Consider the following 24,107-nt stretch of genomic DNA (forward strand, 5'->3'; position numbering starts at 1 on the left):
AGAGTCCCTTGGACTGCAAGGAGATCCAACCAGTCCATCCTAAAGGAGATCAGTCCTGGGTGTTCATTGGAAGGACTGATGTTGAAGCTGAAACTCCAATACTTTGGCCACCTGATGCGAAGAGCTGACTCGTTGGAAAAGACCCTGATGCTGGGAAAGATTGGGGGCAGGAGAAGAAGGGGACGACAGAGGATGAGATGGTTGGATGGCATCACCGACTCAATGGACATGGGTTTGGGTGGACTCCGGGAGTTGGTGATGGACAGGGAGGCCTGGCATGCTGTGGTTCATGGTGTCGCAAAGAGTCAGACATGACCAAGTGACTGAACTGAACTGAAGATATATGACCTGAGCTGTTGATCTGTGTTGACACATGAGGATGTACCAGGATATATCAAGTAAAAAAAAGAAGAAGCAGTATTTCAAATTTCTTAAATTCTGTCTTACTTTTCTAAGAATACATCAAAGCACTGAACTCTATGAAAGATTATGGTAAAAATAGATCAGTAACTTTCACTATCTATGATACCACATAAGATGAAAGTTACTGATCTATTTCTGATGTACTGTCTGAGTTGAAAACCATCAGCTTCAACTGTATGTAAGTACAGCTGAAGGTTTGGGAAATAGGTCCTTGTTTGTTTAAATTATGTTTTACTAATAATACACAGTCATGAAATTGTCCCACGGGAATGGTCATGGATATGTCCCAAGGTTTTGTTGTAAAGCATTGTGTAAGAGAACCTAAATATCTAATAAAAGAATATTGTGAATAATTATGGGATATAGTCACAAGGGAATACTATACTATGCAATCATTAAAAAGTGATAGGAAGATTCCTTAATGAATGGATATTGTTTATAACATTTGGTCAAATAAAGCAGATTATAAAACAAGGTAGCTACATGGATTCCATTCATTTTTCTCTCTACATCTTTAAGTAGACATATAGAGAGAGGCTTTTAGAAAGATAAAAATACCTGGGAGGAGATAGACTAAAATATTAACAGTGGTTATACATTTATAATTTTTAAATGAATATTAGAGGAATTAAAACTTACACGTAGAAATAAATTATTTAAAATGGTATTGTTCACTTAATGCCTTTTAAAGTTTGACCTGAATTTAGGAGTACCACTTAACTAACATTAATAGAAACTCCTAAAGGGTTTCTCAAAAACAAAATCAAAAATACTCTGCTGTCAAATAGGAAAGCAAATAATGATGTTATATTCTGAATTTGAATGTAATGAAAAATAAACTGGCCAATTTCCTAATCCACTTGCTGATTCAAGCTAAAAAATCTTTTCATTTAAAAAAATCACCTATTGAATAATGTCTCACCAGTGAATAGAGATTATTTTTGCAATAAGGCAATTTCAGTGGATGTGGTTATCATGGGATAATCACACCCCTGGGGTACAGCCTTGTGCCTGTAATCTCCCAGGAGTGTAATTATTTCATGATAACTGCACCCCCTGGTGTTACATTATTTCTATTATGAAATTCTTAGTTTAGTATATAAAGTAACTTACTTTGATCACTGGAAACTGCAAGGTGCTGTTAGAATATTCCAGCTGTGAGGTTTACAGAGACCAGCTATAAGATTTACTTCTCTTTTACAAAGTTAAATTAGGCAATCAAAATGCTTCTCTTGGCTAAGCTGGTTTAGAATATCTTTTCTACTGATAAGATCATCTTAACTTTGTAAGTTTTTGTACACTCTAGATACATCAAAATCATATATAAAACTTATAAGCTTCAGTGGTGACTGAATATTTATAAAATATTTTTATAGTACAACATAACTAAATGCCTGGCCTACTGGCCTTTTGTTTAAACTCTGTAGCCCTTATTCCTATCATTGCCTCTTACCTTCTGTTATTTGCTCATATTTTTAATGTAAATTGAAGCTAGCATTTTTTTAAATATACAGTGGTGCTTTTCAACAAAGCAAGTGGGTTTTTTTTCCTGTTTTATTTTTTTGGCTTTAATAGAGTGAATGGTCACATATATCTGTATGTCTCTTACTCAATCTTTTTGTTTGGTTTGTTTCAGTCTTGTTTGTGTTTTTTTCTTAATAGACTTTATTTTTTAGAGCAGTTTTAGGGTCATAGCAAAATTGAGAGAAAAGCACAGAGAGTTCCCGTATGGCTTCCCTGGTGGCTCAGACAGTAAAGAATCCGCCTGCAGTGCAGGAGACCTAGGTTCGATCCCTGGGTTGGGAAGATTCCCTGGAGGAAGGCATGGCAACCGGCTCCAGTATTCTTGTCTGGAGAATCCCCATGGGCAGAGGAGCCTGGCCGGCTACAGTCCCTGGGGTCGCAAAGAGTCGGACATGGCTGAGCGACTAAGCACTCACAACACAGGGTTGTAGCAAAATTGAGAGAAAAGCACCGAGTTCCCATATACCACCTGCCCCCACAAATACATAACCTCCCCCATTACCAACATCCCCCATCAGAGTGGTACATTTGTTGTAGTTGATGATCCAAAGTCCATAGTTTACCATAGGTCTCACTCTTGGTGTTGTGCCTTCCATGGGTTTGGACAAATGTATGATGGCATGTATCTACCAGTATAGTCTCATACAAAGTAGTTTCACTGCCCTGAAAAATCATCTGTGCTCTGAGCATCTGTCCCTCCCTCCCCTCTAATCCCTGACAACCACTGATCTTTTTACTCTCTCCATAATTTCTCCTTTTTCTGAAGGTCATGTTGTTGGAAGCATACTGATGTAGCCTTTTAAGATTGGCTTCTTTCACTTGTGTACGTTAAGGCACTTCAGTTGTGTCTGACTCTTTGCGACACTGAACTGTAGTCCCCCAGGCGTCTCTATCCATGGGCTTCTCCCTCCAGGCAAGAATACTGGAGGGGGTTGCCATTTCCTTCTCCAGGGGATCTTCCCAACCCAGGGATCAAACCCAGGTCTCTTATGTCTCCTGCCCTGGCAGGCGGATTCTTTACAACTAGCACCACCTGGGAAGCCCTTCTTTAACTTAGTAATATGTATTTAAAGTTCCTCCATGTCTTTTCATGGTGTAATAGCTCATTTCTTTATAGTGCTGAATAACAGCCCATCGTTTGGATGTACCACAGTTTTATTGATCCATTCACTTGCTGAAGCACATCTTGGTTGCTACCATGTTTTGACAGTTACAAATAAAGCTGGTATATTAACATCTACATGCCGGCTTCTATGTGGTTATAAGTTTTCAACTTGTTTAAGTAAATATGAAGGAACATAATCGCTGGATCATGTGGTAAGAATATATTTAGTTTTATAAGAAGCTCCCAAACTGTCTTCCAAAGTAGGGCACCATTTTGCATTCCCACCAACAATGAATGAGAGCTCCCATTGCGCCACATCCTCATCAGCATTTGGCATTGTCAGTGTTAGGAATTTTGGTCATTCTAGTTGGTGTAGAGTGGTACCTTGTTGTTTTATTTTGCACTTCCCTGATGACATATTATTCAGCACATCTTTTTATATGCTTATTTGCCATCTGTATATCTTCTTGGTGAGGTGTCTGTTAAGGCCTTTGGCCCATTTTATAAAACTGGGTTATTATTATTGAGTTTTAAGAATTCTTTATGTAACTGGGGTATCAATCCTTATCAGATGTGTCTTCTGCAGATATGTTCTCCAGGTTTGTGGCTTGTCTTTTCATTTCTTTGAAAAATGTTTTTTTAACAGCTTTATTGAGTTATAATTTACATACCATACAGTTCACCCATTTGAAGTATACAGTTCAATGGCTTTGAATTTGTATATTCACAGAGTTGTCCATCCATTATGATGGTCAATTTTAAAACATTTTCATTTCCTCAAAGTGAAACCCCACATTCCTCAGTTCTTATCCCAGTTTTCCCCAGTCCTAGGCAACCATTAGTCTACTTTCTGCCTTTTTTTTATTGCATATTTTCTGGAAATTTCACATAAACAGAATCACAATATGTAGAAAAGAGGAATTTCACACTTTAACACAAAATTGCCTTGCTTCTGCCTACCCTAATCACATAGCTTCCAGCGTCCTCTCTCCAGAGTCTCCCAGTGTCACCTTCCTTACATGTTGATGTACACCAATATGCACAGAGCACTGTTAACCAGGGAAGCTCATCCATACCATATAGAGTTTTTATTAGGGTTTAATTACATAGGCATAGTTCACTGAATCATTGCCCATGTGGTTGAACTCAATCTCATATCCCTCTCCCTTCCCCTGGAGGTCAGGCTGACATGTGGCTCAAAGCTCAACCCTCTATTGACATGGCCTTTCTCCTGTGGCTGGCCCCATCCTGACTCATCTCCTTGGCATAAGTGTTCTGGGGGCTCACCATGACACTCTATCACGCAGGAAATCGCCGATATTTAGAGGCTCCCTTCCACAATTTGGAGGCAGAGGCTCCCAAGTTCTTTATTATACAGCAGATGTATTTTCATTTAGTTCAAAATACTAAGTTTCTCTTGAGATTTCTTCTATCTGTGTGTTATTTATTTAATGTGTGTAATTTATTTAAGTGTGTTTATTTAATCTCCAAATATTTTGCGATTTTCTGGTGATCATTCTGTTATTGGTTTGTAGTTTAATTCCATTTTGGTCTCAGAGCAGTCTTTGTATGATTTCCGTTCTTTTATAAATGTTAAGGTGTATGTTAAGGTTATGGCTCAGAATGTAGTCTTGGTGACTCTTCCATGTGAGCTTGAGAAGAAATGTATATTCTGCTTTTATTGGATGAAGTACTCAATAAATAACAACTAGATCCAGTTGATGGGAATGGTGCTGTTCAACTATGTCCTGTGATTTTTTGCCTGGTAGATCTGTCAATTTCTGATAGAAGAGTCCTGAAGTTCACTCCAACTGTAATAGGGGGTTTGTCTATTTCTAAAAACATTTGTATTAGTTTTGGCCTCACATATTTTAATACTGTCTTACTAGGTGCATACTGGAGAAGGCAATGGCACCCCACTCCAGTACTCTTGCCTGGAGAATCCCAGGGACGGGGGAGCCTGGTGGGCTGCCGTCTATGGGGTCGCACAGAGTCGGACACGACTGAAGCGACTTAGCAGCCGCAGCAGCAGCAGGTGCATACACATTTGGGATTGTTATGTCTTAGAGAATGTGCTCTATTTTCATTATGTAATTGTCTCTCTTTATCTTTCATAAAGGATTGGTCTGAAAGCATATATTCCTTGGTCTGAAATATGCTTTATCTGAAAATAATCTGATACTCCAGCTTTATTTTATTAGTGTTAGCATGGTATATCTTTCTCTGTATCTTTATTTCTAACTTGTCTTTTTTTTCCCTCAATGTCTTTAAACTGGGTTTCTTCTTTTTTTTAAAGACTGAAAATTTTTCCTGAAAAGTCACATAATCAAGGCAGTCAAAACTAAAAGTTAAAAAGTAGCATAAACATTACAGAAACAAAAATGAAAACAACCTCTATAGTTTTTGTATCTACCTAAGAGTTTTAATTCTGATCTTTTGTTGAGATCAACGTGAGATTTCATGTAAATAATTGTCTAGCAATTAATAAATCAATTTTAATAAAACTGAAAGATCAAAAGATACCTTCGGCAAGTACTAAATCGTACTGCTGATGTAATGCTTTATTACCTTATTTTATTTATGATTATTAGTTTATTTTAATCTTAAGTGGAACAATAAGCAATTAAGGATAAATTCCAATTTTAAAAGATGCTTTAAATTCTGTAAAACGTTCTACATATGCGCTGAATTTGGTCAAGTGGCCTCACAGAAGGACTGACAGATGATGGAGTCAAGAGCCATGACCCCCTCACTGGAAGGGTCCGAGTGCCTGGAGGGGGAACCAACAGGAGGTGTGGATAGGTCTGCAGATGAAGGAAGGCAAGGAAGGGTGGAGGAGTTCTTTCTCACAGCTTCCTTGTGATGTAGGAGGTGAGATTATTGACCAAGAAATAGGGATTGGAAAGAGGTGGGGCTTAGGGATTTAAGAGCAATACAATCTGATGGAGGGTTGAGAGCTGACTAGGGAAACACAGCACAAGTAAGCTGAGGCAGGCAGGACTAGACACCACTTTTTAAGACACCCTAAACTGAGTTTCTTGTAGGCAACAAATAGTTGGATGTTTTTTAAATCTATTACAGATCCAATTGGATTAAGATCTACCGTATTGATAATTGTTTTCTATTTGTTGCCCTTATTCTTTTTTTCTGTCTTCCACTCATTGCTTTCTCTGGTTTTAATTATTTTATGTGATACCATTTTCTGTCCTCTTGTAGCATATCATTTATGCTTAACTTTTTAAAAATTTTAGTTGCTGACCTAGAATTTCCAGTATACATTTAGAACTAACCTAAGTGCACTTACAAATAACTCTATACCATTTCACTCGTAGTACCAGTGTCTTGTAACAGAGTAAACCAATTGGATGCAATTCCTTCCTCCCATGTCTTGCAACATTGCTGCATACATTTCATTTATCCATAGTTATTAATATAATGCATCCAATTTATTATTTCAGTTATCATTTTGAATAAGGTGTTATCTGTTAGATCAGTTAAGAAAAATAAAATATTTATCTTACTTGTATTTCTTCTTTTGAAGGATAATTTACTGGATACTGGATGATTTCTATACTAGTGGGTTTTTCCTTTCAACCTTTAAATATTTCAGGCTACTCTCCTTACTTGCATGGTTTCTTAAGAGAAGTCTCATAGGATTCTTATCCTTGTCCCTCTCTTGATTAAGTTTGTTCCCCCTCTGACATCTTTCATCTTTCTCGGCATCTTTGATTTTCTGCAGTTTGAATATCATATACCTGGGTATGGATTGTTTTGTATTTATACTGCTTGGTGTTCTCTGAACTTCCTGGATTTGTGTTTTGGTGTCTATCATTCAGTTCAGTTCAGTTCAGTCGCTCAGTCAACCCCATGAATTGCAGCATGCCAGGCCTCCCTGTCCATCACCAACTCCCAGAGTTTACCCAAACCCGTGTCCATCAAGTCGGTGATGCCATCCAACCATCTCATCCTCTGTCGTCCCCTTCTCCTGCCCCCAATCCTTCCCAGCATTAGGGTCTTTTCCAGTGAGTCAGCTCTTCGCATGAGGTGGCCAAAGTATTGGAGTTTCAGCTTCAACATCAGTCCTTCCAATGAACACCTAGGACTGATCTGCTTTAGGATGGACTGGTTGGATCTCCTTGCAGTCCAAGGGACTCTCAACAGTCTTCTCCAACACCACAGTTCAAAAGCATCAATTCTGCGGCGCTCAGCTTTCTTCACCGTCCAACTCTCACATCCATACATGACTACTGGAAAAACCATAGCCTTGACTAGACGGACCTTTGTTGGCAAAGTAATGTCTCTGCTTTTAAATATTCTATCTAGGTTTGTCATAACTTTCCTTCCAAGGAGTAAGCATCTTTTAATTTCATGGCTGCAATCACCATCAGCAGTGATTTTGGAGCCCAAAAAAACACTGTTTCCACTGTTTCCCCATCTATTTCCCATGAAGTGATGGGACCAGATGCCATGATCTTAGTTTTCTGAACGTTGAGCATTAAGCCAACTTTTTCACTCTCCTCTTTCACTCTCATCAAGAGGCTCTTTAGTTCTTCTTCATCTATCATTAGTATTGAAAAATCACAGCCATTATTATTTCAGATTTTTTTTTCCATTCTTATCTCTTTCTGGTATTCCTATTGTACATATGTTACACCTTTTGTAATTGTCCTACAGTTTTTGGATATTCTGACTCCCTCACACCCGTTTTTTAAAAAATTTTCTGTTCAGTTTGAGAAGCTTCTGTTGACCTATCTTAAAAGCTTATTGATTCTTTCCTCAGTTATGCCTAATCTGCTGATGAGCTCATCAAAGGCATTATTTATTTCTGTTAGTGTTTTTTTTTCCTATCATTTCCATTATATTCTTTCTCAGAGTTTCCATCTCTCTGCTCACATTACCCATCTATTTTGCATGTTGTCCACTTTTTCTGTTAGAGCCCTTAGCATGTGAATCTTGTTATTTTAGATTCCCAATCTGATAATTCCAGAATCTTCATTATAGCTGAGTTTGATTCTGATGCTTGCTTTGTCTCTCTAGACTATGGTTTTTGCCTCTTAGCAAACTTAAAATTTTTGGTTGAAAGCCCGACATACTGTATCAGGTAGACAGAACCAAGGTAATAGGCCTTGAGAGTGAGGTTTTATGTTTATCTGGCTAGGAGTTAGATTCTATTTACTCTTTGTTGTAGCTGTAAATTTTAAAGGATAAATTTCCTCTGGTGTCCTTATTTTTGTCTCCTCTGTTATCTTTGGGTTTTCCTACAGATTCTGTTAATAGAGGCTGAGCCTAGCTTCAGTTGTAATCTGTTATTTTACAGGAGCCCTACTGATGCAATGGTAAGATTTGAAGGAAGGAAGGGGAAACATTCCATCAGTATAATTCTGTAACTAGGTTTCACTCTTTTAAAAAGCCTCTGCCCCTGGGCTGTAACCTTCACAAGTGTTTCTCAGCTTTGTTCCCTTCATTTCATACAGCTTCTTTCTTCCCTCACATAGGTTATTGTTGTTACTTGGTCAGTAAGTTGTGTTTGACTCTGCAACCCCATGGATGGTAGCCCACTAGACTCCTCTGTCCATGGGTTTTCCAGGCAAGAATGCTGGAGTGGGTTGTCATTTCCTTCTCCAGGGAATCTTCCCAACCCAAGACTAACCCACGTCTCCTGCATTTGGTAGGCGGATTCTTTACCACTGAGCCATAGCTTCCTTTGAGGTTAAACACTTGTTCAAGGCAACAAAATGCTCTGGGCATATTTCAATATAGTTACTTCTCCCTTCCCACTATTGGAAGGGAAGTACAAGGGGATTGTTCTTTTGTGTTGACACTGAGAACTTGATGGGGTTTCTGAAAGTAAAACTCACAAAAGTGTCAGGGCCCCTTTAAGGTTGGGCCCCAGGAATTTTCATCTCTTAAGCTAGTCCTTCGGAGAAGGCAATGGCACCCCACTCCAGTCCTCTTGCCTGGAAAATCCCATGGACGGAGGAGCCTGGTAGGGTACAGCCCATGGGGTCACTAAGAGTTGGACACGACTGAGCGACTTCACTTTCAGTTTTCCCTTTCATGCATTGGAGAAGGAAATGGCAACCCACTCCAGTGTTCTTGCCTGGAGAATCCCAGGGACGGCGGAGCCTGGTGGGCTGCCGTCTATGGGGTTGCACAGAGTCAGACACGACTGAAGCGACTTAGCAGCAGCAGCAGCAGCAAGCTAGTCCTTGCCCAGTCTCCTGCAGTAGTCAGTTATCATCTAGGTATTTCTACCAGTTGCTGGCTGTTGGTTTCTGATCCAGATAAATTGAATCTCTGTATTGCTTTTAAGTCTGAGTTGCCATATATTTAAAGTTACTTTGCCATTTTTTTAAAAACTTAGCTATAATTTAAGAGTATTTGGAACTGACTATATGATACCATGGTAAATTTCACATTTCTAATAAAAGTAAATTTTAAATTCAAAATGGTATCACTGGATATTCTTGACATATACAAAGTTTCTTTCTCTGTATTAATGCCTAAATAAGAGTTCCAGCCATACCTCTAAGAGCCAAAATGATGTTTGATACTTAATGTTTCAAGTGTCTCTGTCCATTCTTGTTTATGCCAAAGCTTTTAGTGTGTTTAAACTATGAAAATTAATAAATAGCTTAAATTGAGGTATTATTTTATACTTGTTGCAAACATTTGTTTGCATGTCAGTACTCTTTACTCTTTTCCTTGCCTTATTTCCCCTAAGATTTGATTGAGTTTTTCTTGAAGAATGTTACACTAAGCTATAGCACTGATAGCAGTTTTCTGCTCCCACATGCTGCTTCTCCATCTTTCCGTCAGTCTTTCACGTGGGAGGAAGTTTCGTTGCTTGAGAACATGTTTGGGAAATTTAACAAAATAATTGTCTGATCATAAGCTTGTACTAGAAAGACACCTAGGAGCATGCTGGAGTGATTTTCTTTAGAAAGATGATAAACTCAGTTGACCATCTGGCCTATCCCACTGTATCTGTTACTGAGTTCTTCCGTGTAATGCTTTGAAGAAATTGAATCCTCCCAGCATAGCCACTGAGACAGCATTACATCTAATGGCAGAATTTTTTTTTAATCCTTCAGCATAATTCTACTAAGGGAAGTAAGCAGACAGGGAGACAAATATTACATGATATCATTTGTATGTGAAATCTAAAAAAATAGTATGAACTTATTTACAAAACAGAAATAGACTCACAGACATAGGAAACAAAACTGTATGGTTACCAAAGGGTAACCAGTAAAACTTGTCAGTTCCTAGTATTTAAAAGGTCAGATTGATGCTCTGGACCAATGAGTAATTTTGAATTGTCTATAAGCACTGGTATAATTCAGTGATTAAATTTGTTAGAGTGGCTGTGCCTTAAAATTCCGTTGATATTAACAAATTAATTGCAGTCCTCTTCTGTCAGTAAATGGCTCTACTCTGTGTTAAAAGGCGTCTGTGAGGCTAGTGGAGGCTATACCTCCCATAATCTCAAAGGGGTTATTAATGATTCTCAGATCGCAGTCATAACTCTTTTACATGACTCTTCCTGTTAATATCATTCCGTCTACTCAAGGTCTGCCAACATCAAGTAAAGGAAATTAGTGATTACCTGGGAAAAAGAGGATGAATGATACATAGTCTACCTGGTCTAGGTAGTCTACCTACCTAGAAATAATAATTCTACCCAAATCACACTTAACGTGAATCTTCATCACGTTCCACTTATTTAAAATGCCTATGTTTTACCTTTTCCTAAATTTTATATTAAGAGTTTGAAAGTCAAACTCACTTTCTAATTCTTTCCTAGAAAGTATTGCTTTTCTGAAATAGGTACTGTATCTCATTTATCTTTGTATTCCCAATGCTTTGCACAATGTCCATGCTTAGTAAATAATAGTTTAGTTAGTGACTGAATAGTTAGGCTTTGTTAACTATAGTAAATATCATCTTATTTATCATCTTATTCTCTGAATGTATCTTATAACACAAATTTACAATTTGTATATTTCCTATTCTTTTATATGAACTAACTTTCCCAAAAAGATTATAAGCTTGAAAGCAAAAACCATGTTCTCTATTCTTTATTTCTCAAGTACCTAGTGAGATAAAATAATAAGCCCTCAGTAATACTTAATATTGATTTGTAAAATCACTTTCTATGTAAAATTACAATTCCTTATGCAGGGGTCTCTCCATAGTTTTAGAGAGACCTAGTTTAGAAATGTAGTGAAAGTCTATAGTAACTTAGTCTTTCAGTAATTACTGTTGAATGTGGTTGTTCGTGGTTGTTAGTCACTAAGTCGTGTCCGACTCTTTGCAACCCCATGGGCTGTAGCCCACCAGGCTCCTCTGTCCTTGGGATCTCCCAGGCAAGAATACTTGAGTGGGTTGCTGTTTTCTTCTCCAGGGGATTTTCCCTACCCAGGGATCAAACTGGTGTCTCCTGCATTGGCAAGCAGTTTCTTTACTGCTGAGCTACCAGGAAAGCTCCACTGTTGACTGACTTGATATATTTTTAAGTAAAATTCACTGGTCTTAAATGTAGTTTGAATTTGACAAATATATGCATCCATGTAACCAATTTCTCCAACAAGATATAGAGCATTGTTGTCACCTAGTAAATACCCTTCAGTCCCTTTCCAATCGACCTCTTCCACTTACAACTACCACTCTGATTTCTAATACCATATGTTACTTTTACCTGTTCATGATCTTCATATAGATGGGATCATCCAGTATGTGTTCTTCTGTGTCTAGCTTCTTTGACTCAACATAATGTTTTTGAAGTTCATGGATGCATTAGTGTTCATACTCTCATAACTTCTTTAAAACTTAGTGCTGACTTCTAATACTTCATATTCATCACAACACAAATTATTTTTCTTTGTTCTCTAGGAGTGTGAATTCACTTTATTATCTTTATCACTTTATTATAATATTTAATGATAGGTGTATCATCACTGAAATATCTGCATGTAAATTAAGTTGAAAATGTAAATGTAAAGACATAATCAAATGAAACTCAAATACCTTTAACATTATTGATTCTGTAAGGCAAGGTTGATTTTAATACAGTGTTTTTCTCTAGCATACAATAAGAGCAGTTTCATCTTTCGTTGCTTTTGTGTATTTTCCAGACACACAGACAAAAATGAAATGTTTAATCTTTCCTTTTTATTGTATGTCTTAATAGAGATCAGATTAGCTTTCTTCAGTATGAACTTGGATAAGGGCAGTAAGAAACCCTATTGTTCCCAACCTCCACTAAGATGAACTGGCAGTGTGTCAGGAAAATTCCCAGTATGGAGCAGTTTTATTACAATTCAGTACAATTGGTTCTTGCATAACCTTTAGAAAATCATACATAAAACATTCTCATCTATATAAATAAAAATCACCCACACACTTTATTAATAGCTTTGTTCACTTTTTCCCTGGGACGTGTGCTGCATGCTCCTACTGTGCCCCCCTTTTCAGTCTTTTTTTAAGACAACTTTCTATAAGCTTTCTTTAAAGCAAAAAGGTTAGGTAATATTAGGAATCAAGTATAAGATAATTTCAATAATTCTCCCTCTTGATCACGTACATAACTAGTGTTTCTAAGTGTATTCTTTACATTTAGTGACAGGGGGTGTGGATTTTTCACAATATATAGTCAGTTTAACTTTAAGAAAGAAAGAAGAAATAAATGTCGTATTTTACATGGAAATAAGAATCATAATTTATTTGTGATGTGTTTGGGGGTTTATTTTCAAACATATACATGTTTAAGGTTTATATCACTGTTAGTATGACCACAGTACATAACATGGTGAAAGCAAGAACATACCAAGTTGAAGTCTCAGCCTTTTTTCCTTAGTTCATTAGCAAAAATGTGTTTGTTTTTAGGTGTCATTTTCCTCAATCCAAACTTTAGAAAACCTTCCATTATTCCCCTAAAGTATGTGTTATAAAATACCCAGATAATTTAATAATAAGCCTTTAGATCTAACTGCTAATTTACAGGAAATACAAGGGGCAAAAAAACATACTAAATGACATCACTGCCCAGAATGGGGGAAATTCTGCAGGAAAAATGACCCAGTTTCTTGAACAAATGAATAGCAATAAAGGGGGCATATGGAGGAAAAATGGCTACTTTTTTTAGATTAAACGAGATTTAAGATGTGTCATTTATACCTCAAAAAGAGAGAAGGAGAGGGAGAAAAATACTCTATCAAAAAAGAAACAAAAGTACTTGGAGGTAGTAAATAAAACAAGAATGGTAAAATATTGATAATTGTTGAAGCTGTGTGATGGATATGTAGAGCTCTTTACATTATTCTTTCTAGGTTTGAGATTTTCTTCATTATATAAATACACAGAACAAGAAGGAAAAAAATTGATCACCCTTGTCATCACAAACAAAATTATATTCACTCTAGGAATAGCATTTTAGTCCCAGCCAACAGTTGATGTTGTTCAATGCCCCAGTAAACAGTAGCATCCTATAAATTAAATTAGTATATTTGGGGGAAGGAGGGCAAAGTATTTCTAATACAGCTATTCTTAACCTAGAACTCAGTGTCCTCTCTTCTCCCACTGGATACCGTAAAATAGTAGCAGGTAATGCTTTGTTTGAAAGGAATGATGAATTTTGAAAGGAAGATACCTCTGTCCTTGGGAAAAGCAGATGGACGTAGGTTAACAGTGAAACACAGGAAGTATCTCTGCTTTGAGCATTAGTCTTCCTCCTGTGCAGTGTATGGCATTCACCTGGGACTCCTGTCCTCTAATTGTGAAGTCAGCGATAGGGCCTTTCTCACAGCTAGCCCTTTTGACTCCTATATTATTCTCTGATAACATACCTATTTTACTACAGAAGATTTTTTACCTTCTGTTGCTTTTGCTTAGTTTTATAAAAATGAATGCTCTTAATGAACAAATTAAACCCTTCACAAACATAATTTTAATACAATATAATTTGCCTTCGGAGAATTTTTTTCTGTGACATTGACTTCATGGTATTTTTCTAGTAGAAAAAAGTCTGGGTCTAATCAGGACATAGAACTGCATACTGTAGTCACAATCAGTATTTTGATGTTTACCCACATATCATAGCAAAGCAAGTTTGCAAAACTAATGAATGCTGAAAACAGTTTCTTCCGTGGACCTGCTTTTCTAATTTAGAACACTGGTTTTCAGGCTATGGAGGTTTAACCCAGCCTGGCTGAAGTGATCTGGAAAGGATCCCTCACAAATCTACATTTTAAAACAAATGCCCTTTTTTCTTGGAGAAGGGAATGGCAACCCACTCCAGTATTCTTGCCTAGAGAATCCTGTGGACAGAGGAGCCTGGTGGGCTGCCGTCAGTGGAGTCGCACAGAGTCGGACACAACTGAAGCAACTTAGCATGCATGCATGCATTGGAGAAGGAAATGGCAACCCGATCCAGAATTCTTGCCTGGAGAATCCCAGGGACAGAGGAGCCTGGTGGGCTGCTGTCTATGGGGTCGCACAGAGTCGGACACTACTAAAGCGACTTAGCAGCAGCAGCAGCCCTTTTTTCTGAGTTCTCTAGAATCATTCTGCCATAGCAAATTTAAGAGCAGACCAAACATTTCTAAACCCCAGCTACATGTGTAATTTAAATTATTAAGGTATCCAAAAAAAGTAGTCATTTTGCATTTGAACATATTTGTAAAATCTGTCTTTTTAACATATCTGTATAATCTATTATATCAATTAAATTTTGAGCTCTCAGCTGGAGTCATGTCTGTCAGTTTAACTCTACCTAGCCACTATCACAATAACATGAAAGTATAAAGATATCTTGCTAAATATATCTTAGTTAAACTTGATATGTCACATCTTTTAAACCTAGAACTTGTGATGATAGAAGGAGAAAGTTTAAGTACCAAATGAAGTGAATAAGACTGGATTTTGAAAAATGTTACTATCAAGAGCATTTTTTGTAAAAAAAGAAAAAATATATATATATAAAATAATCCTTAATGGTTACAGCTACTGACAAAAAAAAATTATTTTATTTATTGAGTACTGCTTGTTAGATTCTTCACTAATCACTGTATTTAGAGTCTTACAGTGTGGAGGTATGTGCTAAGCAAATGTACTATAAAATCTCAGTTAAGATTTTGGAGAAATATAAGTGATGGAAGAGTAATGTTTGTTTCATAGTCTGTATAATCTCTGTCAGCCTGGGGAAAAAGAGATCATTTTCTTGAAGTGGTTGGAAGTACTGTAATGAAAAAATTTAAAGCATGTTTTCTAATACATTTTATTAAAATTACCCATCTTTTGATGAAAACTGATGAAATCAGTACCCTCTCATCATAACGGCCAAAGCTCTTTAGCCCTTCACTGGAGTGCTTTTTATCCTAATTCTTAACATGTTTGCTTTCTGAATTCATTTAACATCTAAAAAGTTGTTGACAAAGAAATATTGTTTTGACACTTCAGGAAAGACATTTTCTACTTTATAAAATTATGTTTCTACATGTGAAATTTGAGAAGGCACCAAAGTGAACACTCTATAATTAATCTAAAGCTCTTGTATTACCACTTCAATTCCATTTAGAGGCAATCCATACTAATATTTAAAATTCAGTTTTTTACTTAACATCTTATTATCAATATTATCAACCAAATTGAATAATTTTTCTCAAAGTCATTAAAGTAATCCACAGGAACTAATTGTATAAAAGAAAAAACAGAAAATCGTGTTGTTTTAAAATGAAATTTATCAGTCAAAGGCACTGCTTTATGATGTTCTTGTTTTCAATAAATAAGGCTTTTTCCCCCAATAAATTAAAACATCACATTATTAATACTTCCCATACTCTAATAATAGGCAGTTTTTCTAATTATTTCCCTAATACCTATAGGCAACTTTCAGTTGTTTTTGCTAATATGAATAGAATGGTAAAGCCCAGAGTCCAATAAGAGTTATTGACCTACACCTGAACTTGTCTGACCAAATTTTTTACCAAAGATGCTACTGACAAAAGAACAGATTTAAATTGTATCGCCTATTTCCTTTTGTTTTTTGTGGTAACATGTAAGTGAGCATGCAAATAAGTATCAGTAGTTAAAAGACCAATAGAGAAGTTAAAAGAATAAAGAAATTAGATGACATATTCAATCAGCAAACTAGAATATCAGTTTCTGACTGTTCGTCCATCCTCCCAATTTCCCATATGAATTCCTTGTTGGCAGGAACTGTCCTATTCTTCCCTGTATTCCAGATACATTGCCCAGTGTAGTTCTTTGAAGCCAATGTAATGATTTAGGCCAGAAAGTTTTAAAACCTTCCATGAAATGTTATTATTTGCTACTGGCAAGGAAAACAAAGTGAAACTGGAATATGCAAAAGAAGGAGGAAAGAGTCTCTCTTATCTTACATAAATATAATAATGTTTGAGGGAAGAGTACAGATGTTTAAAAATTTTTTTATTTTTAATTATATCTATGTTTAGCCCATATTATTTGTCTTTAGAGCATATTATGTTACCAAAACAAGCTCACTTTTCAAAAAGTTTGGGGATTTTGCTAAAGTGCAAACAACAGCTTGTAGAAAATATAACACATACACACATATAACCAGCCTAAAACTGCTTGTCACCAATCCCAAACTAATGACTAGAAGCTTCAAACTCTGGGTATGTATATGTGCAAGATTATAACTAAAGTACTTGATGGTTACTGATAGCGTGCGTGTTTGTGTGTGTGTGAGTTAGCAACCACATGGCAATGTATTCAGTATTGGTATTTGATAAATAAGGGTTAGAAATTTTGAATTGAAAACTAGAATAATGAATTGCTCATGTACCTTTAAAAGTATCTCTTTTTAAATTGAATTCTTACTGAGAGACTAACTATTAAAATTTTAATTGCAGTCTTTTTATCATTTTGCTTTGATTTTATAATAAAAACTACCAAGAAGACAACATTTAAGTGTATCTTTTTCAATATGACAAAGTTACATAGAAGAGAATCCCCTAGCATGTAAAGAAAAATGCAATTATTTTCTATTCTGAATCTCCAGACTGCTGTTTTAGAAAATCATATCTGATTATTTGCTCAGCAGAAGATTATTGAGTTGATTTAGCTGTGATTCTATTTAACAAAGCTTCAACTGCATTCCTACTGTGGAGTCCGAAAAAGGTAGAGAGATATAAATGATACATTCAAACAGTGATTTTTGTGAACAGGGCCATCGATGCACCCCTCGGAGCTAATAGCGGAGATGAGAAACAGTGGGTTTGCACTGAAACGAAATGTACTGGGGAGAAACTTGACCGCAAATGATCCATCACAGGTAATGATCTTTTTATCAGTAAGCTGAAAATGTCTATAAATCTAAATGTGATTGCTTGTGAATTGCTACTTAATGTTTTACAATATGCATATATCCATAGGAAGGCAAGATAGAGCAAAGAAAATGCCTAAAATACATCTTGATTTTGCTTCTTTGTTATTTTAACCTAAATGAGAAATTGTTTTTAAACCTATATTTTAATAAACGAAACTGCTGCGTTTTTGTGGATAAAGTACCTAACTGATCTGGTGATAAGCTTGTTACTTTTTCCTTCCTGCTAACTTACCCTGAAGTGACGTTAAACAGAACCAATGCGAAGTGTATAAAAGCAAACCCCCCAAAATAATGGAAGATATTTTAAACAGTTACTTGATTAAACTGTACATAGATCCAGAAATGGTTGAGTTTAAAGGGTTGTAGATGTTCTAATATAAACCGTTTATTTCATTTAATGAGGAAACTGGAGCCCACAGAAGTTAAGTGATTTCCCTAAGGTCATGTGGCTATTTAGAGACAGAGCTGAGACTAAAACCCAGATTCCCACTGGCATAAACTTGTGCTGCTCTGAAAGGGTCACATTCCATCTCAAACATTGCTAGGGATTGTACATATAACCTATTCTACTGTGTACAAAGTGAGGTGTTAGTCGCAGTCGTGTCCTAATCTTTGCAAGCCCATGAACTGTAGCCTGCCAGTCTCCTCTGTCAATGGGATTCTCCAGGCAAAAATACTGGAGTGGGTTGCTGTTCCCCTCTCCAGGAGCTCTTCCCCACCCAGGGATCAAACCTGGGTCTTCCGCATTACAGGCAGATTCTTTACCTGAGAATACCAGAGAGCTCTGAGCCACCAGAGAAGCCCATTTATTATGTATATGTACTGTTTAATATATTTAATAATGTACTGTTGAAATTATAAAGGCAAAAAGTGTGGATGTTTTGACCTTCCTGTAAAGTTTGTGATCTTCCTGGGTTTTATGTTTCATTAAATTCAAAAGAAAATATTTAAACCCACAAGTGTTTAAATTGAAACTTAAGAGAGAATTGTAAAGCAATTATCCTCCAATTAAAAATAAATAAATTTTTTAAAAATAAAAGTGGAGAAAGGTTAAAAAAAAGAGAGTAGAAGCCATGCTTTAAACATTTTGTCTGTGTTTTTCTATCGTCCTCTCCTGATAAAGCAGTCATCTTAATCTCTTAGGGCATTGTGATCCACCTTGGCAGGTAGACTACAAAAATTTTTGAATTCCACTTTCCAATCCAAAATGTCATACTCATCAACAGTATGTCCCTAATATAAAACTTACTTGTAAATGTTTTCTGACAACGAACTTGTTTTCTAATCTAGCAATTTAATGATGTTTTTGTTGACTTAGGAATATGTTGCAAGCGAGGGTGAAGAAGATCCAGAAGTTGAATTTTTAAAGTCACTAACAACCAAACAAAAACAGAAACTCCTCAGGTGATTAAAAAGTGTCTGTTAAATTAATTCAACTGAATTTTTTCTTATGTTTCATTTTAGTGTCATATTCATCTCTGACCCTAAGTTTAAGGTACTTAAACCATGTATCACATTGATGTATTGATTTATTCTTCAGCTACAGTAATATAGTTTTGTCTTTCAGGAATATGAAAATGAATGTAAGATTATATACTCAGCTTATACCACAGAGTCACTGCACTTTTCAGAAAATTTAATTTGGAAATAGATTTATTTGTAGGTTTTACTTTTCATAGTAGATTTGTATATCTTTATATATAGTTTGTTCTTAGAAGATATTGTGGGCCATGTATTACTCTCTTTCATTTTGTATGATTTTATGAGGAACGCTGAAAATGCTAAAATTTAAAGTAAGTATGAATCATAGTAGTTAAACAGACTACCTCTGGATTCAAGAATCCAAGAAATGTCTGGTGAGTCCAATAGAGGGAGCTCATGTTGTTTCAATATGTGGAGTTTTGAGGATGGCTGGACAGAATCCAGTGAGGACATTTTTATTTCAGAGTAACTCAGATATTTCATATAAACAGTTACTTTTCTGAGAATGTGAAGTACTCTTTAGAAATGCATAATGCCTTAATAGAATTGTCCTAATTATTTATTTATAAGTCTAAACAATTGTTGAAAACTAATATGTGATCTTTTATGTAACTAAAATAGAGTATTAAAAAATGTAAAAATATATTGTTATTCTGAATTTCTGGAGAATATGCTCTTGAATTTTGTCAGTGTAATGTTGTTTAGTATTTTCATATTTTAAAATAGTACATACATAAAATTAATGTTTCATTGATTAGAGCTTTATATTTGAGTTTGCAGTTGGTCCAGCTAATGTTACAGCCCTTTCTTTATGCCGCAGTAACGATTATGTAGAGTACTATATAATTTCAAATTCTGATTCAGTAAAAAAAGAAATTTAATAGTCATTACTATAGAGGACAGTATACCGAGATAGTTCATGTATTTTTTAATTTAAACTTATTGTGTATTTGCCTTGAATAATTTAAAAGGAAGAAAATAATTTGTTGTTTAATAAAAGTAAAGAATGTGTTTGTATTTGAATACCACTTTTAATGTTTCTAAGAAACTGTATTGTCTATTCAAACTTTTATATTTGTCAATGAAAGGACAGACTGTTTTTACATAGCCTATTACTATTTTTTCCTAATGACAGGAAATTAGATCGACTTGAGAAGAAAAAAAAGAAAAAGGAAAAAGATAGAAAAAAGAAAAAGCTTCAGAAGAGCAGAAGTAAACACAAAAAACATAAAAACAAGCCCTCCTGCCCCTCCCCCTCCCCCTCCTCACTCTCCTCCTCCTCCTCTAGTGACAGTTCAGAAAGCAGCAGTGAGAGTGACAGCAAAGGGAAGAAAATACAGAAGAAGAAAAGAAAGAAAAACAAGCGTTCAGGGAATAACAACAGTGATTCTGAAGAGACAGACAAGTCTAAGAAGAGAAAACGGGATGAAGAACGTTCTTGCAATCACAGTAACAAGGAAAAGCCTAAGTTTTTAAAACAAGGGAGTTCTGGGGAGAATAGCAAATGGAGCCATTCTGATTCTGACAGAAAGCCCAGAAGCCATGACCATAGTCCAGAGAAGAGAGGATCTGGAAGAAAGGAAAGGAGCAGCAGGAGCCAGAGCAGGGATGAGAGGAGTAGGAGAAGCCGAAGCAGAAGTCATGGTAGTTACAAGCCAAGAGAAACAAGAAAACGGCCACGGCGCAGTCCAAGTGAAGAATGGGACAGAAGAAATGACACCAGATGCCATGGCACGGATACGTACAGAGGAGGGAAAGTGCATAGAGAGCATTATCGGGAGATAAGCATACTCGAGTGACACCAAAAGAGTGGAGCAGAAGTAGAGAATCAAGAGAGACTTACATGCGACAATTAACTGGGAATAAAAATATCTCCACTTTTTTCTTGAATACCTTTAGCAAGGGCTAAATCATATACTGTTGTCTTTCTAATAAGAAGCTCTATTTTAATTTTTCATCTCTGTAAACTGTTACATTAAGTACAAAACTACATGAATCCCATAAGAATAAACTTTGCAAATATTTGTAAGTAATCTATTTTGAGGCTGTAAAAATATATTCTGTTGACAAATGTTTCTTGTACCCTATACTGAAATAAAAACCCCTTATTACTCTGTGACATTTTCATCATTAAAAGAATGACAGTACATTGAATGGATATAGTTTAATTATTTTTTTCAATTCACATTTATTACTTTTAAGATTTGAATTTACTTGAAGCCAAGTGTAATCGCTGTAGAAATTCCCTGGTATGAATTAAGTAATGGATTGATCGGTATTACTTTAAGACTTTAAACTCCTTTCAGTTGTTTTGCTCTAGGGTAGGAAGCTAGTTACATTTGGATGATGTGTTAATTTTCTTTGCTGCCATAACAAATTACCTCAGTCTTAACGCAAATAGAGTTCTGGAGATCAGAAGTCTGAAATGGGTCTCACTGGGCTAAAATCAAGGTGTCAGCAGAGTTGGTTCGCTCTGGAAGTTCTGGGAAAAATCTACTTGACTATTCCAGCTTCTAGAGGCCACCTGCATTCCTTAGCTCCTGGCCCCTTTCTTCCATCTTCAAAACTAACAAAGTCGAGTCAAATTCTCACACCTAATTGCTCTGACACTTTGACATTCTGCATTGTTTTCTACTTTTGGGGACCCTTGTGATTACTTTGGGCCTCTCAGGAGACTGGGATAATGGCCGTATTTCAAAATCAGCTGATTAGCAACCTTCTTCTGTCAGGAACTTTAATTCCCCTTTGCTGTGTAACCTAACATCTTCACAGGCTCCGGGTTAGGACTGCTGTGTCATTAAGGGACCATTATTCTACCTAGGACAGATGGCCTTTCAACTACTGACATTCTGCCATTGCACAGTTTACTTCTAAAGGTTAAGCATTTATTGTCATGAATGAGTAAACTATTTAGATATATTTCATAAGTATAGGTAATGTGTAGCATACATAAATTTAGCTATAAATTTCCCCTTGTGTTTCAAAGCATATGGTAAAGGAGAACTGTAGAAAAAATCATTTAGTTCAAATTACAAGTAACATGCAATTCAAAAAAATACATACTAACCATCACATACGCAAGTATTATTATCATGGTTCCACATTTTAAAAACACCTCTTTTTAATACAATACAAATACTCATTAGTTCAGATGGTTTTGAGAATTGGCAGTCCTAGTTTCATAAATTTTATAAGAGTAATTTAGAAAAATTACTGTAAGACGTCTCTGTGTATCTGGTGTGTGTGTGTGTAAATATATATATATCTTGTATATGCACACACAGATGTCCTCTGATTTACAAGCAGCTAACTGAAGGCATAAAGCAACTCTTTGATTATTTACATTTTTAAGAGAGTTGGGAGAGGAGAACTTGAATTCCTCCTCCTGTACTCTTCAGTAACTTCCTGTGCACCTCAAAGAACCCCTTCCTTCTTCATTTAAAAAAAGAAAGCATGCATTTGAGATTGATAAAGACTGCTAATTTACACCTTGAGTTCATCAGCATCGCACTGATTATTTCCTATGTTATGCCTTTTTAGACTTTATAATTTTGATAATGTCAAAACCTATGCAATACTTACTGCCTTAAAGGATTTCTGAACCTGTAGTGTTCATGAAGGGAAATGTTGAAATGAATCCTGTAATTAAAATGAATTAAATACATATCATTTAACACTCCCACAAAAGTGTGGTCCCCTTTTAACTTGAAGGTGGCCACAGAATTTTTTAAATCTCTGGTTAACTTATCCTTCACTGTTTGAGAAACTATAAAGCGGTACCATACCCCCAATATTCTTAACCGAACGGTGAGAAAAATTCACATGTAGTTATAGAAAATGTTGGTTTGCTGTTTGGCTTTCAGACTTGGTCACCCAAGGGTGCTAGACAGCCCCAAGGGGCTAGCATTCCAACTTGGCAAACTTGAAAACGGAAGAGAGGCATTTTCACGGATAATCATAACATGGTAACAGTTTTAAAGAGGCTCACCTAACTTGTTCTGCATATTCTAATGTAAAGGCAAAAGCAATTGAAAGTTTAATTTTTAAAATGTTAAGCATCTTGTTATCCTTTTGCTTGTGAAGTACAAAGTACAAGGTAAAAATCAGAGATAAGGCTCATAATAGAAATATGTCTAGTTGTATGTGTAGGTTTCCCTAAGTACTAACTCCAAAAAAGAATCCTCCAAGTTTAATGCATATGATTCAAGAACAAAAGTCCTCAACAGTAACCTTTTTTTTTTTTTTAGAAAACCACAGGAAAAGTCTGGTGATAAGTCATTCTTCCGACCCTTAATAGAGAAATCATTTTCAAGAAATCTGGGTGTACCTAGTGACATTTTTTATTTGTCCAATGGCCTGACATAGCACTGGGTAACTTCGGAGTCTTTATTGGGGTCCCTTCCTCCCCTTTGCCTGGCTTAACATTTAACTTAATTTAACACTAGCAAATTAATTCCTGCAGGAGGTGCTGTCGATTTACAAATGGTCAGGCATGATCAGGTTACTAGGTTAGGACTTGTTTATTGATCTGAATGTCTGTGTGGTAAGTTAAGTCATTTAATTTAATAAATGTGCCAGAACAGGCAAGGTTGCTGCAGCATAGCAGCAGGTTTCTGCTTACCTTGCAGTGGGAAATGGAGATCTTACTTTGTATCATACGGTTTTAATCTGAAGAAAGCTTTTTATCTGAAAGGCTTGGAGAGACCTTCCTTGCTGTTCTTCCAGGAGATGACTTGCTGACAGTGAATCCCATCCGTCAGGAGCTCGGCGTTTCCCTTTTTTAATCACCAAATATTTACTATGTTTCAGCATTGACTCTCAAAGATTTTAAAATCCACCTAAGCCATTTCACTTTTCCTCCTTAAGAAACGACCACTGGGCTGAGGTGCGCTGGAGGCTGGAGGAGGCCACTCGGCAAGGCCGCACCCTCCACATCCTGTGCTTAATAAAATCTGGGAGAAAGCTGCATTTTAGCTTCAGTAGCTAAGGAGTATTAAGAAATCTTATTTGGATTTTCTGAAAAGAAAACCTAGATAGTTAACCACTTCTTGAAAAGAGATAAAGGCATGCAATAGCTGCTGGTCTTGGGAGCAGGTTTTTCAGATCAAAAAGGAGAAATGCTTTTTAAAAGTTGTGAGCAACAACTAAGACGGAAGAACTATACTGTTTGGGAGATGCGATGGCAGCCCAGAACTGATGAAT

General features: G+C 36.2%; 1 protein-coding gene across 2 annotated transcripts in view; it reads left to right on the forward strand.

Moving 5' to 3' along the window:
* Positions 1-21,059, forward strand: part of CIRSR (corepressor of RBPJ and splicing regulator) — a 39,108-nt gene extending 18,049 nt beyond the window's left edge. For both annotated transcript variants that reach the window (XM_081584609.1, XM_081584610.1), the window contains 3 exons: positions 17,263-17,369; positions 18,742-18,827; positions 20,041-21,059. In XM_081584609.1, the coding sequence (XP_081440735.1) occupies positions 17,263-17,369; positions 18,742-18,827; positions 20,041-20,704 (857 nt within the window). In that variant the 3' untranslated portion in view covers positions 20,705-21,059. The remainder of the gene's footprint in view (positions 1-17,262; positions 17,370-18,741; positions 18,828-20,040) is intronic.
* Positions 21,060-24,107: the final 3,048 nt, after the last annotated feature.

This window comes from Giraffa tippelskirchi, chromosome 3, assembly GCF_054371585.1.
Source record: "Giraffa tippelskirchi isolate mGirTip1 chromosome 3, T2T-mGirTip1v1.2.pri, whole genome shotgun sequence".
Taxonomy (NCBI): Eukaryota; Metazoa; Chordata; class Mammalia; order Artiodactyla; family Giraffidae; genus Giraffa; species Giraffa tippelskirchi.